The 16,738-nt window shown below is 34.5% G+C and overlaps 2 protein-coding genes across 2 annotated transcripts in view; one reads left to right on the top strand and one right to left on the bottom strand.

The window, feature by feature from the left end:
- The first annotated feature begins 21 nt into the window (after positions 1-21).
- LOC115921304 (protein phosphatase 1 regulatory subunit 12A-like) lies at positions 22-6,395 on the top strand. The gene is made up of 9 exons (XM_030978652.1): positions 22-122; positions 582-742; positions 1,289-1,745; positions 2,166-2,335; positions 2,793-2,870; positions 3,461-3,624; positions 4,212-4,342; positions 4,775-5,242; positions 5,514-6,395. Exons 1-9 carry the CDS (start codon positions 59-61, stop codon positions 5,612-5,614), a joined length of 1,794 nt encoding a protein of 597 aa, XP_030834512.1. The 5' UTR covers positions 22-58; the 3' UTR covers positions 5,615-6,395.
- A 2,610-nt stretch (positions 6,396-9,005) lies between these two features.
- Positions 9,006-16,738, bottom strand: part of LOC581433 (protein-L-isoaspartate(D-aspartate) O-methyltransferase) — a 7,810-nt gene continuing 77 nt past the window's right edge. Inside the window, exons 1-7 of the mRNA XM_030978659.1 lie at positions 16,443-16,738; positions 15,985-16,089; positions 15,169-15,200; positions 14,421-14,525; positions 13,132-13,252; positions 12,585-12,670; positions 9,006-12,092 (exon numbers count right to left, since the gene is read on the bottom strand). The exon at positions 16,443-16,738 is cut by the window's right edge and continues 77 nt beyond it. Of these exons, the coding sequence (XP_030834519.1) occupies positions 11,910-12,092; positions 12,585-12,670; positions 13,132-13,252; positions 14,421-14,525; positions 15,169-15,200; positions 15,985-16,089; positions 16,443-16,701 (891 nt within the window). The 5' untranslated portion in view covers positions 16,702-16,738 and the 3' untranslated portion in view covers positions 9,006-11,909. The remainder of the gene's footprint in view (positions 12,093-12,584; positions 12,671-13,131; positions 13,253-14,420; positions 14,526-15,168; positions 15,201-15,984; positions 16,090-16,442) is intronic.

The following is a 16,738-nucleotide window of genomic DNA, read 5'->3' as shown; positions in this document are numbered from 1 at the left end:
TGCTGCAGGCTCCGCCTCCCTGGATGCTATACGGCTCCTACAGGAGCATAATGGCTCAATGAACCAAGCTGGAGATGAAGGAGAAACTCCCTTTCATGAGGCCATTCAAAAGGGGGATCTGGGTAAGTTAATCTTCACTTCTTCCTTGACATCAATTCAACCTCAAGGCATTGATGGAGACATTTATCATTTCATCCATACAGGTGTAAAATGCATAAAACCTAGTATCGTTGGCTGACTGTTGGGAAAAAATGTAAACTCTTTGTAAACAGTGCTGAATGTTAATGCCCTTCTGGCTCTCAAAAGTACAAGTTTCTAAATTCTTATTTTTTTTTTGGTTATGCAGTAGATGAGATATTAAAAAATTAAGATACTTTGTATTTGTAAACAATTTATCAGTCATGTATTTTTGCAATATGATACTCATTAGATATTCTTTTTGAGCAGCTATCAAGTTATATTATTTTATTGTCATGATTGCAAAATTTCTGCATAATAATCACAATAGGTCATTTATTTAGGGTGCAAATAACAGTAAAAATAAGTTCCCGGTTAATCTCAATTTTTGTTTGTTTCTCTAGACATGATCAAGTTTATGATTGAGGCTGGATGCAAGCCAGACACTCCTGATAAGAATGGCCGTACACCACTCCACATAGCAGCAGGGAATGCCAATGTGGACTTGTGTAGATACCTGGTGGATCTGAAAGCAAACATTGACGCTGGATACAGAAGTGATAATGTTAGTGTAAATAATCATAACAATTAATCTGTTATAGGATGATGGATATGATCCACAAACATTCCTTATCAAGACACAATTTTTTTATAATTTTTTTTGTTTTTGTTTTTGTTTGTTGGGGGGGGGGGGGGGCAAGGATTTCATTCATTGCTGTTGAGTCTTGTGCATAGTCTCATCAAGATTTTGAGCCACCTGTCCTGGGTCATATCTTATGCAAGGATACTTTTTTTCAATTTCTGGTACTTAAGCGATTACAATAATAATAATAATGATAATAATAAAAACGGTGCTTATATTAAAAGCACTAATTACCACCGAAGTCTCTAAGTTCTATAACAAACAAAATACAATGATAAACAATTACATATTAAACAAAACAAAAAGAAAATGCAAATAAACCTACATATGTATTTACTTTTGCTGATTAACAAACTTCAATTTCCATAAAAGATATACATGTACTTTTTTTCTTTCTATCAGTGTAGGTATATGACTGCAGTCAGAAATTGTGCTAATTTTTCTTCTCTTATATTATTATTTTTGCAGGGCTTAAGAATGACTGCCCTAGACTGTGCCTGGGACAGCGGTGCAGTGTCCTGTATGGACTACCTGGCATCCATCGGAGCAAAGAGAGGTAGAGAGCTTGATAATAAAAAGGCCATTAAACCAACCAGCAACTCACTGCATCCTACACAGCCTAGCAATAAGACCAAACAGGACAAGTCCAGCGTTAGTGGACCAAAGACTGTGAATCGACCCACCAGCAGAGATGAGAAACCAGGCAAAGAGGGCGCTAGAGACCGGACAGGAGATGATAGTTTGACATCTCCAAGGAATGAGTCGTCCATCATTGGGAAGAGTCCATACATGAAGGCTCCTCATTCTAGCTATGATCATGCAAAGAAGAGGAATGAAGAAGAACAGAGAGAAGCGGAAGAGAGGAAGAGTCTGAGGTCCACATCAGTGGAAAAGAAAATGGTTGATTGGGAGAGCTACATCGAAGGTATGCCAAATCATCAGGTTTTGTTCTGGTGTACATTTAAGATCCTGGCAAGTGTGTGTCATTCTTTCTGTTTTATCATTATTATTGTTATCATTTATAGGATGTACTTGACAAAAGTTGACATAAGAATATAAAACACTAATGGTTTCTTTTTGTATACACAATATAGGCTGCAATTTCATGTTTATTCAGTCTTTTTATAAAGACTCAATCGTGATTAAGCCAGTGTTAATGGGGCCTTTTCTTAGACAGATTTATTAGAAGGTTTGTGTAGCTCACGTCAAAGAGAGATTACACAAGTTTTATTTGTATATAGCATACATCTATTTTATATGTTTGATTCTACTGATAAGTAAATGGATCCTCTTTGTACTATGTGCTATGTGAATGTTTACTCATTTTTTATTATTCCCCTATCAGAACATGTCAACTTTTTGGATGACTTGCTGGAAGTGAAACATGAGAGGCTTAAAACCGTTCAAACTCATGCCATAGAGGAGAAGGAGTCTCTTGTGAAGAAACTGGAAGAGATCAGAGAAGAGATGGAAAAGAGAGTGGAGAAGAAAAATTCAGAAGCTGAGAAGCTTAGGGTAAGTCTAGATTGTTTGATTATGAGAAGAATAATGTTTGGTCATTTTCATAAAATTATGTTTTGATTTTATTGTATACAACAAATGTAATGTCCAAGTATGTATAATCGTTTTTATACCCTCTGGCATCTGAAAATAGCAAACTAGTTTGATATTTCATTTTACATGCTTTGTATTAATGTTATTCAGACAGAGAGGCTGAGCAGAGTTACGATGTCTCTTTCTCTGGATCACAATGCCATGAGATGGCTAAGGAGAGGAAGCTAATATTGATCATCTAACCATTTTATAGATAAATGCTGTTCAAGATTTGTTAGACCTTACATTTTCAGGTTTAATAAGCCAGTATTTGTACTACATATGCAATAAAAGATAATATCAAGGTTGACCAGACCTGGCTCTTGGACCTAGCGAATCCGCAATATCAGTTCCATCAACATTTTTGTTTCTATAACAGGAAGAGAAGAGAGAACAGCATGCAGAGGAGAAGAGACTTATGGATGAACGATGGAAGAAAATACAACAACATTATTCAGTAAGTACGCTTTAATTTGCATCTGTCACTGTAATATTTTGAATGAGAAATTTTCATTACAAGAACATTTTATATTGATTTGGTAATCTAAATAAAGAGGATGCAAGGAAAGGAGAAGGAATTAACTTTATTTTTTTTTAGCAAAATTTGGTGACTCCGTAATTATATTTAAGAAATAAAACTATACTTTTGTTACATGTAAACTTATTATCAGAATCTACATGTGTTATTTGCATGGCTACACAAATCTATAAGTTGATTGAGTTTTTGAGGGTGTTTGTTTTAGTTTCAATGAATTACCAGCTGATTGATATACCATATGGTATACTAGTCATTAGTTATTCTCTATTACAGAACAAAAACAAAAACTGTGGAAAATCAATAGGGAGGAACAAAGTATTCTATTTGTATTTTGCAAAGTAATAGTTAATCAGAGCCTACAAATATATATCACAGTGAAAAATTAACATTAAATTTAAAATAGCAGTTGTAAGTATCCCAGTATTATAGTTTATGTACATTGTCACTGAAAAACAATTTTCTTCAATGTTTCTCAGTCCTAATTCAATGTGGTATATGTTTCTCCCTAGAACATTGATAACAAAGTGGGTCATCAAATGACGATCCATCGCCAAGCAACACAGTCAATGGACAGTAAAATGGCTAAGATAGAGCAGAAGAGAGTAAGGAGAGAAAAGACTGATATGGAATTAGCCCAAAGGAGATCACGTTCCAGGAATTCTAACCCTGAAGAGTATGTATACAGTATATATATGAAAAATGATCATCTATTATACAGAAAACATTGATTGGTTGTGGTAATCATAGCATGCAGTTTAGGTTTCCACGAACCTTAAAATGTAATAGGGAAGTTGTTATCCAATCCTGTGGACTCCCTGTGTGAAAAATAACTTGACTTGAAAAAGTCCACAAGAGTGGATGATAGCTTGACTACTAAATGTGAAGGTTGTTAGAAGCCTACTTAAACCAAATGTTATGATCATCAATGTTTAGGTAAATATTTTTAACAAATCAACTAACCAAGTAAAACTATTCATTCTCTTTTGAATTTTCACATAGCTACGTATATAATAAACATTTGTAGCATTGTAGAACAGAACTTATACCATGCCTTCTCTGCAGCAAGACCTTAAAGTCAACTATTTTGTAGCATTCAAACTTGCATGACTGCAGAACCCTCATGAAATCTGCAAAGGTTTCTGGTTTTTCAGTAAGTATGTTTCAGTTGAAGATATAATATGTGTTATTTATTCACTTTCAGATAAATATACAATATTTATTGGCTATTAATTCATTCAACTGCTTCAATTTTTTTCCCAGTAATTTAAGAATTCAGAAGCATGTGGACTGGTTAAAACAAAAGAACAAGGACTACTTTGAGAAGAAGAATGCTGTAAAAGTACAAGGACACATCAAAGTTGACAGTGCAGTTCTCAATGCTCACCTCAAAAGTAAGAATATGAAAGTTTATTTTCAGTAAAGAGTAAATTACAACTTAAGGTAATTAAGATCAGTCTTTATACCATTTTAAAGATTCCATTACTTGTTTTCATGATAAAGTAGAGAGCTATGAAAGGAGAGTAGAAATACACAGATTTTATGTGAAGAGAAAGAGAAACAGATTTTCTAGTTAGTACACAAAAATCTTGGAGAGAGACATACGGTACTGGATAGTCTGATCTTGCACCCATCAGAGTAACCTGCAAAAATGAAGAGAAAGCTATAATCACACATTGTTTTCTTATATTTTTAACTGTTGCCATGTCATTTTTTTAAAAACTATTTTGTCATATATTCAAATGATTGAAGACATGGAATAGCTGAAGCTGTTATGGAATAAAAAATTAAATTAGCTTTTCAAAAATTAAATCATAATTCTACAGGAACCTCCAGTCCTAAGTGTCCCAAGTCTCCAGTGCCATCTCGAGTAGATCATTCTCATAGGAGAAGGTCCCCTTCACCACCTCATGATCGCTTACAGTATCAACGTCAGGAGCTGGAGAAGCAGAAAAGACTACTGCAGGAGCATCGAGCCAAGCAGAGACCAGGAACTGTCTCTAGTAGGAGGAGTGCATCCTCAACATCGTCGACCAAACAGTCTACATCATCACCTCATCCTCCTACAAGCTCCTCAAAGGGACCAAGGAGGCAGGATGGAGGCGGTGCTGAAGGGAAAGAGAGCAGGAAGCCTTCCGGTCCTGATGCAATAGGTCCAACCAGTCATCACCTAGCCCAACTCAGGCGTAGCCATGGAGACGGCCTCAACAAAAAGCTCTGGCCAAAGTCATGGGAACTTCATGATAAAAGGGGCAAGCCAAATGATGAGGCAGAAGAGATATTCGATCTCAAAAGTGAGTACTACATATATCTTTCTTTATTTTTTATTCAACAATTCAAGTGGATTTGAAAGAGGGTCATAAAACAAAAATCCCCTGAAATACAACCAATTTTTGACATGGAGAGTTCTATAGAGAAAATTTGATCTACAAAGAGTGATTGCCAAGTTTGTCAGAAGTTTGAAGAATAAAAAAAAACATACTTATGTTCTGATGACTATTTCCTCTTCTCATGATTGGAATGAAACTGATGTAATTTTTTGTTTTTAATATTTTTTGTTTGTAGAACACTTCTCACCCAGATGGGATGGACAGCTAAGACCCAGACACCTCCTCCAATTCAGATCATTAGGTGCCTCCAGACAAGAAGGGCAGACAGAAGCATGATCAAAAGAGACAAAGAAATAACAATCAGTCAATGTGTAAAATTAAACAGTAATGGCCGCAGAGAGAAACAAAAAAATGTTGTACAATGTACATCCCGAGATAACACAGTTTTGCAGCTTTTTGAAGGAAAAAAAAATCATTACGGATACCATCAAGTGCACGCTTCAGCAACATCCATCCCCACTCACAGAGAAAGAGGGGGAGGTGGGTGTTCATGTATTCACACTCATCAGGAGTAGATCCAGAGGAGCCATGAACATTTCAGTCAGAAATTTAATCAAAATTTCAATAAAACTTGAGCCCTTTATCTGCACCTCCAGGATCCAGCAGGATGTCGAAGTCCAGGACAATCCCTGCCTTCATTGCCTATATGCTTTAGTAAAAAAAAGAGAAGAAGATAGTACTGAATTATGGGCTAGATCTAACCCATCAAAAATATAGCCTGTTATAACTTATGATGTGGATGATACTCCGTTGCCCAAAACTTAATTCATTTTCTTTCTTTTAGTCTGGTTTATCTATGTATCCTTTAATCAGTGATAAATAGTATTACATGCCAAATTTATCATGCTTCAGACTTATTACACCTTGCCTTTTTTTTTATATACAATCTTGATTTATAACGATGCTTTATTTATCTTTTTTATATCATTTTCCATAGAGTCATATACACCCTCTAGGAAAATTGCTTATATGTACATTTAATTCACTATTTTTGGATTTTGCATTAATCAGTATTGGATTCGATATTTTCTAGATACATGCCTCGAGTCAGAGAAAATTTGTTTTTCAAACTCAGCAAGACTCTTTTTATGCCTCCGTTACGAAGTAGCCGGAGGCATTATGTTTTCGGGTTGTCCGTCCGTCCGTCCGTCCGTACGTCCGTACGTCCGTACGTCCGTCCGTCCGTCCGTACGTCCCGTTCTCGTGATCGCGTTATCTGAAGAACCGATTGATGGATCCCTGCCAAACTTTGGTCATGTATGTATCTTGCAGAGCCGATGAACTGATTAGATTTTGGGGTCACGAGGTCAAAGGTCAAGGGTCACAGGGTCATTATGTATGCAAAAACAGCTTGTGATCGCGTTATCTGAAGAACCGATTGATGGATTGCTGCCAAACTTTGGTCATGTATGTATCTTGCAGAGCCGATGAACTGATTAGATTTTGGGGTCACGAGGTCAAAGGTCAAGGGTCACAGGGCTCATTATTTATGCAAAAACAGCTTGTGATCGCGTTATCTGAAGAACCGATTGATGGATTCCTGCCAAACTTTGGTCATGTATGTATCTTGCAAAGCCGATGAACTGATTAGATTTTGGGGTCAGTAGGTCAAAGGTCAAGGGTCACAGGGCTCATTATGTATGCAAAAATAGCTTGTGATCGCATTATCATTAGAACAGATTGATGGATTCCTACCAAACTTAGATCATGTATGTATCTTGCAGAGCCAATGAACTGAGTAGATTCTTGGGTCATGAGTTCAAAGGTCAAAGGTCATGGGCTCATTATGTATGCAAAAATAGCTTGTGAACGCATTCTCATTAGAACTGACAGATGGATTACTATTTAACTCAATACATCTTGCAGAGCCAATGAACTGAGTAGATTTTAGGGTCATGAGGTCAAAGATCAAAGGGTCATATATGTATATGAGAAATTGCTTGTAATCAAGATATTCTGAGAACCTGTTAATGGATTACAATTGAACTTGAATTAAAAAAAAATCTTCTGTTTTGGTTTGTAAAATTGCTCTTTGACGGAGGCATCATTTTCGACTGCGCGCAGTCGAAGTTCCATCTAGTTTTTTATGTCAAAAGTTTATATATCTTGGCTGAATTATGTTCACCTGAAATCAGGTGCTAGTATTAGAACCTTGTGCGTAGCAATTTATTTTATTATACATGCTGAATGTAATCTCTGTAAATGAAAGTTACATTTAAAATACTCTATGAAAAGTAGTGTTTTATTATCTATGATATATCATAGCCTTTGTTTACTTTAATTTAGCTCTGTGTATTATTTATTAAATTTCAAGTGTCTGGTGAATGCCACAACATATACCATTTACAAAATGTTATTTTACATTTATTGGGACTGCTTTAAGGGTGAACAATTTTATAAAAAGTATATGACAAGGCTGTTATTTCTACCCAAATTATCCACCCACTTTCTGGTTGAAAAGTTGAGTTATCTTTTACTCTCTTAAATTATATTTGACTTGTTTAAGTATTCTTTGTTTATGTATTACTTCTTGTCATAAAGTGAGTCTACTATTATGTGGATAAATTAATTCATGATTAAAGGTAAAGACCAGTTATGGTCATGCGATTGCATTGTGAAAGAAACGTTGTGGAATCGATCAGAAAAGGTTGATCATCTAGCATATAGCATCGGCAAGGTTCTGGAATCATCAAAATGATAAGAAATTTGGCCCATTCTTCGTAAAGTTACAAGCACTATACACAGAAAGATGTATATGGGACTACCCTATATCTCTCACAGACCATGAGAGAAACAAATTTACCAAATATATGAATTAGTAGGCGGTTTCCCGGCAAATTTGTTATCATCATGTATTAGTCAAAACATATTCTTTCACATGATTGGTAATGAGAGCTTCCATTTCATTTTTTGAAATTAGGGCATTTCCAATACTGGTCTTTACCTTTAAGACACATAACCAATCTATTATTAATTCCGTCCCACCTTTTGGTATTGTTTATATAATGTTTACTGCAACACAGCATTATGCTGTGTATATAGTATATCATACACACAAATGACAATCATGTACAGGTACATGTAATTGTATAGTGGACAAATTTATTTAATTTTAATTTATTTTTGAGGCTGATTTGCAATGAAGCAATACAACTAAAAACCTTGAACCTGGGTATGTACAGGTATATAATACATAATCAAGAGCTATAGTATTCTTCACTAATGTCATGTTTTAGTCTCATTGTGTTTGAAGTGTCATTAGACTTTAAGAAAGAGAAATATATATATTTATAGGGGAGAAGGAGCAAGAGAGATAGGGGAGAGAGAGAGAGAGACAGAGAGAAAGAAAGAGAGCATATACACATCCCCACCATACCTCTCAACAGTACTACTATACACCTGAGGTGGACTGTACAGAATAGAGAGAGAGGTGGAGGGGAGGAACACACAAGAGATGGGAAGAAGAGGGAGAAGAAACACAAGGGTAAGATAATGATATTTTGCAGTTGAGCGCAATGTACAATCAGATCAATCGTGTGTTCTACCGCTAATCTTTGTGTTATGTCAGGAGGAAGAGAGGGATAGATATTATGAAGCAGAAAGATATAGGTAATGGAAGGAAACATTTAACTTCACATCAAAAAAGAAAACGCAGACAAATAATTGATCCAGTAAAGAAATTAAAAATGTATTTGTTTACTCTTCACCTTTACATACTGCTGCAACCATATTTTTCAGATAATACAACATCATGCTTAAAGAAGAAAAAAAAAAGGAAATTTCTCCACAATACCAAAGTGAAATAGTCATGCATTTGGACATAGTCCACACAAAAGATAAATTATCTAATTATTCTAAAAGGAAACAATTCAATACACAGCTTAGAGTGAAATATTTCACTTTTCATCCACCCAAACCTTGAAGTTTGAATATGATCTACTTCTCCATGACAGCTCTAAAAGAGTTATGTATAATGTATCAGCGCTCAATAGAACTGGTTGTCAATGTCATTGCGTAACTTCTATCTATATATTATTCCTATCCCATATGGAACTATTATAATAGGGGATAGCATAGATGTATACATACATACATGTATATAATGATATACAAGTTTATCACAGCTTAGCTGCTTTACAGAAGTTTTCTACATGCTAAAGTTTTGAGTGTAAATTAAAGGACATCAATCCACTTTATGATGTAAACAAATAAAGGAAAGAAAATACTGATATAAAGAATCAAAAGAAACAAGAGACAATCCTTCCTCTGCATGTATAGTGTGTACTTCTAAATAAATTCTTCAGGAACTGTCATGGTAAGGTAAAAGAACTAACCTCACCAGAGAAAGATCCCGAATCAATTGAAACAAAATAAGATAAAAACTTCACTATATTGAAGACTATCAGTACCAATGCAATTGTAATTTTCTACCTTAATGTAAATGTATGTACAGCTGTTAATATAATAGGCTCATGCTGTCACCAAAGTGACACCCACATGGTTTTATTTGATCTACATGTATGTTCCAATGGGTTTTAATGACATATACAGGTCACTCATAAATAACAATTTTTTGGCACTTTTAGCAGACTACCATGACATGCCAAAGATGCTGAGGCATGTACATAAAAACAAAAGAACAAATGAAATGTTTTCAAACCAATGATATTTGTAAATTTCTCATTTACATGAATACATGAAGAAAAAAACGATTTCACTTAGGAGAAATAAATCCCTCCAGAGTCCTTGAAATACTAGATTTAAGTATAATTTTGAATATATCAAAAGAAAAATTGCTGAATCAAATTCATGTCAGTATGTATCATATAAATACCTGTGTCAGAGGTAAAGACTATCATGACACTTTCAACATCATTACGTGCAATTTTATAACCATAGGCAGTTTCACATTCATTTCTTATAAATTGCATTCACAAGTTATGATCAATCATTTTCCCCCAATCTTCAAATCCTTCATCAGACCTGAAAATAATATTGCAGTGACAACAAAAAGAACTCTCCATCATCCTTTGCCAATGTGCAGTACTTTCTTCGTATGAGATCACAGGATAGATAAACTTGAAATTGAGATAAATTATTTGAAATTATAAAATATTCCCTCTCGTCTTTCAATCTTTCTCACATTCAAAATTCACTACCACTATGTTTATTCACAATTAGCAGGGCATTCTCTCAATGCAAGCGGTCACAAGCTGACAATGAAATCCATTGAGGATTACATTATAACACAAAGCAAAGTGTTGATATCTTCTGCTTTAATAAGCATTGCTTACGTATTCAGTTGAAATTAATTTTGAGTTCTGGTTATGATGAAAAACACAATTCTCAAAGAATCTAATCAAATTTAAACTGAATCTTTAAGACTTTCAAATCAACTTTAACGACCAAATAAAGTTACTGTTATTTTTTGCTTAAGATTAAGAAAAATATAAAATGCTGAGTAATTATCAAATAAATATGAGGAAATGGAGATGTTGATCAAGACCATGAGAACACCCATAGTCCCATATGTGCATAAACAGGTTTGTGTTTTTCAGTGACTATGATTTCTAACTGGGCAATCCAATAGCATGTATTGCATGATAATCAATTGTGATTTGAAGTCAGTTTCTCTTGAGGTGCAGTTCCATTGCCAGAACTCAAAGATCACTATGACTTTATACTAGCAGTTTCTGCAATAAAATACAGGGTGCATTTCACCAAAGACATCAACATACCAATGTGTCATAGGTATCCATGTACAGACAAGCCCACATGTATAATATCATAACCAAAGTTTTATGCAGTCAAATATGACAAGAGCAATGGACTTGAACCAAAGATAACTATGCAAGATCAATGAGTGCCATTACCCCCTGGGCCAAGTGTTAATCCCATATTACTCAATCCCTCAGACAGGACTTGTAACTTTAGATCTTCTGAAGCTTTCTTCTTAGCACTTGGATAAAGTACACAATTGCGTAAACAAACAATTTCTTGCTATTACAATGTGTGAAAGGGCATTTATCAAGCTGTTCTACATACATTGGAAATTCAAAATGACATCAAATGCAGATTTCAGAATATTTGTTACTGATACATGTAAGTCCCATTGAAAATAAAATCATCTCCATTCCAATTTATTTGCTCTGCTTGTTTAGTCCATGTTATGAAAGCATTAACTCTCTTTTAGCATCAGCATGAGAGATCTTCATGTATGCCATACAGTGATTCAATGTAATGAGTCCATGCATTCACTCATTTGTATCTAACAATCATCTTGTTCTTACAAATCAAGAAAACTTCATAGATGATGAAGAAAATCAGCTTGGCCTGTAGTACAAGCTTGTGCTTGCTCAATAATCCTGTTTGGATTCAGCTCAAATTGTCGAAAACGGTTCTGTCCCCAGCATTCATGCCCGACTACAAACCACCTCAAGCAGAAACAAACCTGATCACAGCATTCTTCAGAAGTCTTTGAGAGTAAATCATTGAAAAGAATGAAACCAACAGGAAAATAAAGGTCCAATATGCAATGGTTATTGTCTATATCTGTGATTCATCCATTTTTTTACTTCATCTTGCCAGGCCACTGCTGTTCTTTACCGGTAAGGGGTACATAGACCACGCCCATGAGGGTCTTCTTAGTGACCTGTCCTTCTGGTGTCTTGTCGTACTGCTCTAGATTCTGAGCCGCACCCTGTGGTCCTACGGGGATGATGAGACGACCACCAGGCTTCAGCTGCTCGATGAGCTGTTAAAAGATGACACACAACAGCCAAGATTCAGTCAATTTATAAGAAGATTGTTTCTGAAATATCACATGGTTGGATTTTTCTGCTTGCAAGTTCTGTTCAGTGTGCTCTACATCATGCCGGTAACTAACTATAGTATTGAAGTTAATAACTATCTAAAGAAAATTAGTATGTTTTATCTTGGTAAAGCACCACATTCCCATAAACAAGCCCACTTTGGTTGAGAGAGGAAATTCATTGAAGATTATCTTGAGTGCATAAAATAAGCACCAAAGTGGATTCTTAAACATGGATTCTTATTTACAAGTTATTAAAGACAAATTATCAGACAAAAAATCTTACACAACATTACATAAAATGGATTAATCCTGAAATACAAGACAAGCATCCTTCCTAAGTTCTATGCTGCATAAATATGTTACTGGGTGATGAATATACATAAATGCACTAAAATCACATATTGAATGTATTGATTTAATACTTTAACTCACTGCCTGTGGTAATGTTGGAGCAGCAGCACCAACATGGATAGCATCATATGGGGCACCAGCTGGATATCCTTGCCTACCATCGCCAACTGTAAATCACATACAACACAGTGGTGTTATCAGTTGTTGGGATTACCAGTTCTATTCCTTGTTAAGAAATTTAATTGGTCTGTGTGATCAATTCGCTATATCACAGAATACACAATTATGGTTGCAATTAAACTAAGGTCACACATTTTATGCCAAACTTCCTGATATAACAAATTTAGTCACTAGTTTGCACAAGTAGTATGTAAAATTGATAGAAAAGTTTTAGCATGAGAGGTTAAGTATGAAACCAGGAACCATCCATGGATTCATAACTGGCACACATTCAAAACAGTTTTGTGATTATAAGCCATCCAAACTATATGAGCTTTCAAATTTACATTGGTTGCTAAATTTTAATTTTTTAATGTATATTACTATCTCAATAACACAAATATTAATTGTAATACAATGAGGTGAAGGATATCTTTCTTACAATATGACAAGTCAGTCCATAACTCACCTATTAGCTGTATTCTGCCCGATGTCAGTAAATCAGGATTATCTTTCTCTATATTCTTCCTAGATTTATCTACCAGTTCTTTGATGTGGTCTATTCCTACTACCTTCCCGCTGGATCCTACCTGAAAGATGAATAAATTGGCAAAGACAATTTAAAAATATTAACTCCTATTTGTTGTTCTAAGTATTTATCTCCGTCACTACTATTACTATAGAACATTTGTGTGTGTGTTTGTGTGTGACTTAGTTGCAAAAATCCCAACATTTCACATACTGTAGGCATCACTTTGGTGCAAGTCAAGTTTTGCACTCTTGCAAACAATGACTCCTGTTCATCCAAGCATGAACACATACCACACAAAAATGATACCAAATGATTTGGGATAAAATGCTCTTTCATAAGATGTATAATAATTTACTGTTCATAGATGATTTTTAAAATAATTAGCAATTTTTTAGGTGTAAACTTTTTTTTTACTCACACAGTACTTTAATACGATTGTCTCACAGACACTCGTGAGTCTTACCATGATTGCCGTTCAAGCTATCAAGAGTGTCATTATGATTGCCGTACAAAATATGATTGCCATACATTTTATTTCAAGACGATTGTCAGACAGGCAATCAAGAGTCTTACTATGATTGCCATACATGCACATTCTATTTCAATACAATTGCCAGACAGGCAATCAAGAGTCTTACCATGATTGCCATACATGTACATTCTATTTCAATATGATTGCCAGACAGGCAATCAAGAAGAGTCTTACCATGATTGCCATACATGTACATTCTATTTCAATACGATTGCCATACAGGCAATCAAGAGTCTTACTATGATTGCCATATATGTACATTCTATTTCAATATGATTGCCAGACAGGCAATCAAGAGTCTTACCATGATTGCCATACATGTACATTCTATTTCAATATGATTGCCAGACAGGCTATCAAGAGTCTTACTATGATTGCCATACATGTACATTATATTTCAATATGATTGCCAGACAGGCAATCAAAAGTCTTACCATGATTGCCATACATGTACATTCTATTTCAATACGATTGCCAGACAGGCAATCAAGAGTCTTACCATGATTGCCATACATGTACATTCTATTTCAATACGATTGCCAGACAGGCAATCAAGAGTCTTACTATGATTGCCATACATGTACATTCTATTTCAATATGATTGCCAGACAGGCAATCAAGAGTCTTACCATGATTGCCATACATGTTCACTCTATTTCAATATGATTGCCAGACAGGCTATCAAGAGTCTTACCATGATTGCCATACAGGATGTCAAATAGCCACTTCCTGATCCAACATCCAGTGCTGCTTTGCCTTCACTAAGATGATCTTTGAGAAGTTCAAGGGCATGTGCATGCTGAAAGAAGCAAACATCTCACAAATAAACTAATGTAATTTTTCTTTTTTAAGAATGACAAAAGAGAGACATGAATGGCCTAAAATATAAAATTATGATCGGGCAGTTTTCGTTTTAGATTATCAAACATTATTTCAATGATAACAGTCTCCTTGTTGTTAAAATACATTTTACAGGGAATAGCATGTGTGTGATCTAACCAAATATGTACTATCTAATACTACAATTATCTTATTTTTATTAGTTTTTTGGAAGAAAACAAATTATCACATATGTTATTGTTTTTCTTTTCTCTTAATTAGATCCTTATCTGAACATTTATCCCTTTTAAATTTTTCATTACTGACATATGTGAATAATAGCAATAAAAGTCAGAGAATAGGCTTGTTTGTGATCTAAACAAGTTTCATCATATCTAGAATATAATACTACATTTATATCTGAATAAATGATCTGAACAGTGTCTTGATAAAATAGTTCAAATTTTATCATTTGTTTCCCTTTCTTGAATATTTCATTGTAAAATCATTACTTGTACAATTACTTTTTTTTTCATTACTGAATTATGACTTCTTTTTACTTCTTGCTGCAATAATTATTATTGTAAAAGTGATTATAATAATACCTCACTATATAGACTTACCATATGAGGTGCGCTTATAGTTACAGCATATCCTATGGTTTACAACAACAAAAATAATTGGGAAAAGGCAATAATGCATTTGATTAATCTTGAAAATACTACTAATGATATGATCACAAATAAACAACTAGTTTTAGATATCAAAGTAAAATTCTGATCCTACATCTAGTTTGCCCACAAGGAAAAGTACTGATGCACAAGGAGTTGTCAGAATTTATTAAAATGTTGGTAGCTTTGCTAAATCTGATATAGGGTCTTTTATAATGTTGATATATCTGATAGATACCAAACTATTAAGACAAACTACCAATGTGTCAGATTACACAGACATTCAGACAACACAGAATTTATTTTTTAATAGTATCTCTGCCTATCATTTCTTTTTTTCTAAGTGCAACTAATTCTTCTCATCCCATGAAGTACCTCAATTCAAGTAATTAAAAGTTCTACAGATGTCCTATGGATTGCAACCACAACACCATATTTTCATATTTTTGAAGCAGAAAATAATAATTTCTTGTCACTTTCAAAATAGTAGGATTGCCTAGTAATATTAAGTCAACATTGTAAAAGACAAGTTTTGTGTGTATATTCCTGGCTTTTTCTGGCAGAAATGTCCCTGTAACTTATAGAATTGACCAAAGCCAAAAATTCATATAGCAATGCTTACATTATTTAATAATAGATGTTTTCCTGAGCATATCGATCAAATCTTTTCTGCACGAATAATTGGGCGCTAGATCTAGTGCAGAAGTCTATCCAAAATAGCGCCATTAGTTGCTCTAATTTTCTAGAACTAAAAGCTAAACAACTCACCAATACTCTGTGGAGAGTCAGCATATGGACTATTACTGCTGTAATGTTTGCGATCAACACCTCGCATTGCTTTCAAGACTAAATCATTCTTGATGATTCCATTTTCTGCAATAAAATATTGAATACAGATTTTTGGAGTTCATATAATATTCTTGACCAAATAAACATTTTTTTATATTCATAAAAGAGCTGTTAACACTTAAAAACAGCTCTTGTTTAGAATTGCATGACCATTTCCATTGAGATCGATATTAAATATATTAATAATAACAGTTCATTTATATACAAAGACATAATAGCAGACACCATTTTATATTTGTGGGGCTGAAGATACAATTTATGCGTCCTGAACTGAAATACTTCCGAATTCTAATGATTGACATCATCACACATCCATATCACCCATTTAATATATTTACAACATAAAGTGAGATGATATAATGATTGTCATTATGTACCTTTTAGTCTCGTAATGAGCTCTTCGTGAGATTCTCCGCTTGATCTCCACGCCATCTCTGCACGATGAATATACCGCGCCCCTGCGGCCCCCATAGATTTACACGTTCCGTCTGCCTCAAACTCTCCGCTGTCGCAGGCTTCCTCGATCTCGTATTCGGCTCTGATTATGCATGTGACGAAAATTAAAATTAAAATTGAGGACTGAGCCAGAAAAATAAGTAATAGAGAAATTGGAATATGTTTTCTCTTACTTGGCATAATAGATCAAACGCCTGCCTTCACACAAAAAGGAAAA

This window comes from Strongylocentrotus purpuratus, unplaced genomic scaffold (genome assembly GCF_000002235.5).
Source record: "Strongylocentrotus purpuratus isolate Spur 01 unplaced genomic scaffold, Spur_5.0 spur5_contig_814, whole genome shotgun sequence".
Classification (NCBI taxonomy): Eukaryota; Metazoa; Echinodermata; class Echinoidea; order Camarodonta; family Strongylocentrotidae; genus Strongylocentrotus; species Strongylocentrotus purpuratus.
Note: the sequence above shows the minus strand (reverse complement) of the source record. Positions and strands in the feature narration are given on the sequence as shown.

Bases quoted from the DNA above. Each gene is read 5' to 3' on its own strand.
- LOC115921304 (XM_030978652.1), top strand. From the start codon at position 59: ATGAACCAAGCTGGAGATGAAGGAGAAACTCCCTTTCATGAGGCCATT. The intron at 123-581 runs GTAAGTTAATCT...TTGTTTCTCTAG, and splicing joins CATTCAAAAGGGGGATCTGG to ACATGATCAAGTTTATGATT. The intron at 1,746-2,165 runs GTATGCCAAATC...TTCCCCTATCAG, and splicing joins TTGGGAGAGCTACATCGAAG to AACATGTCAACTTTTTGGAT.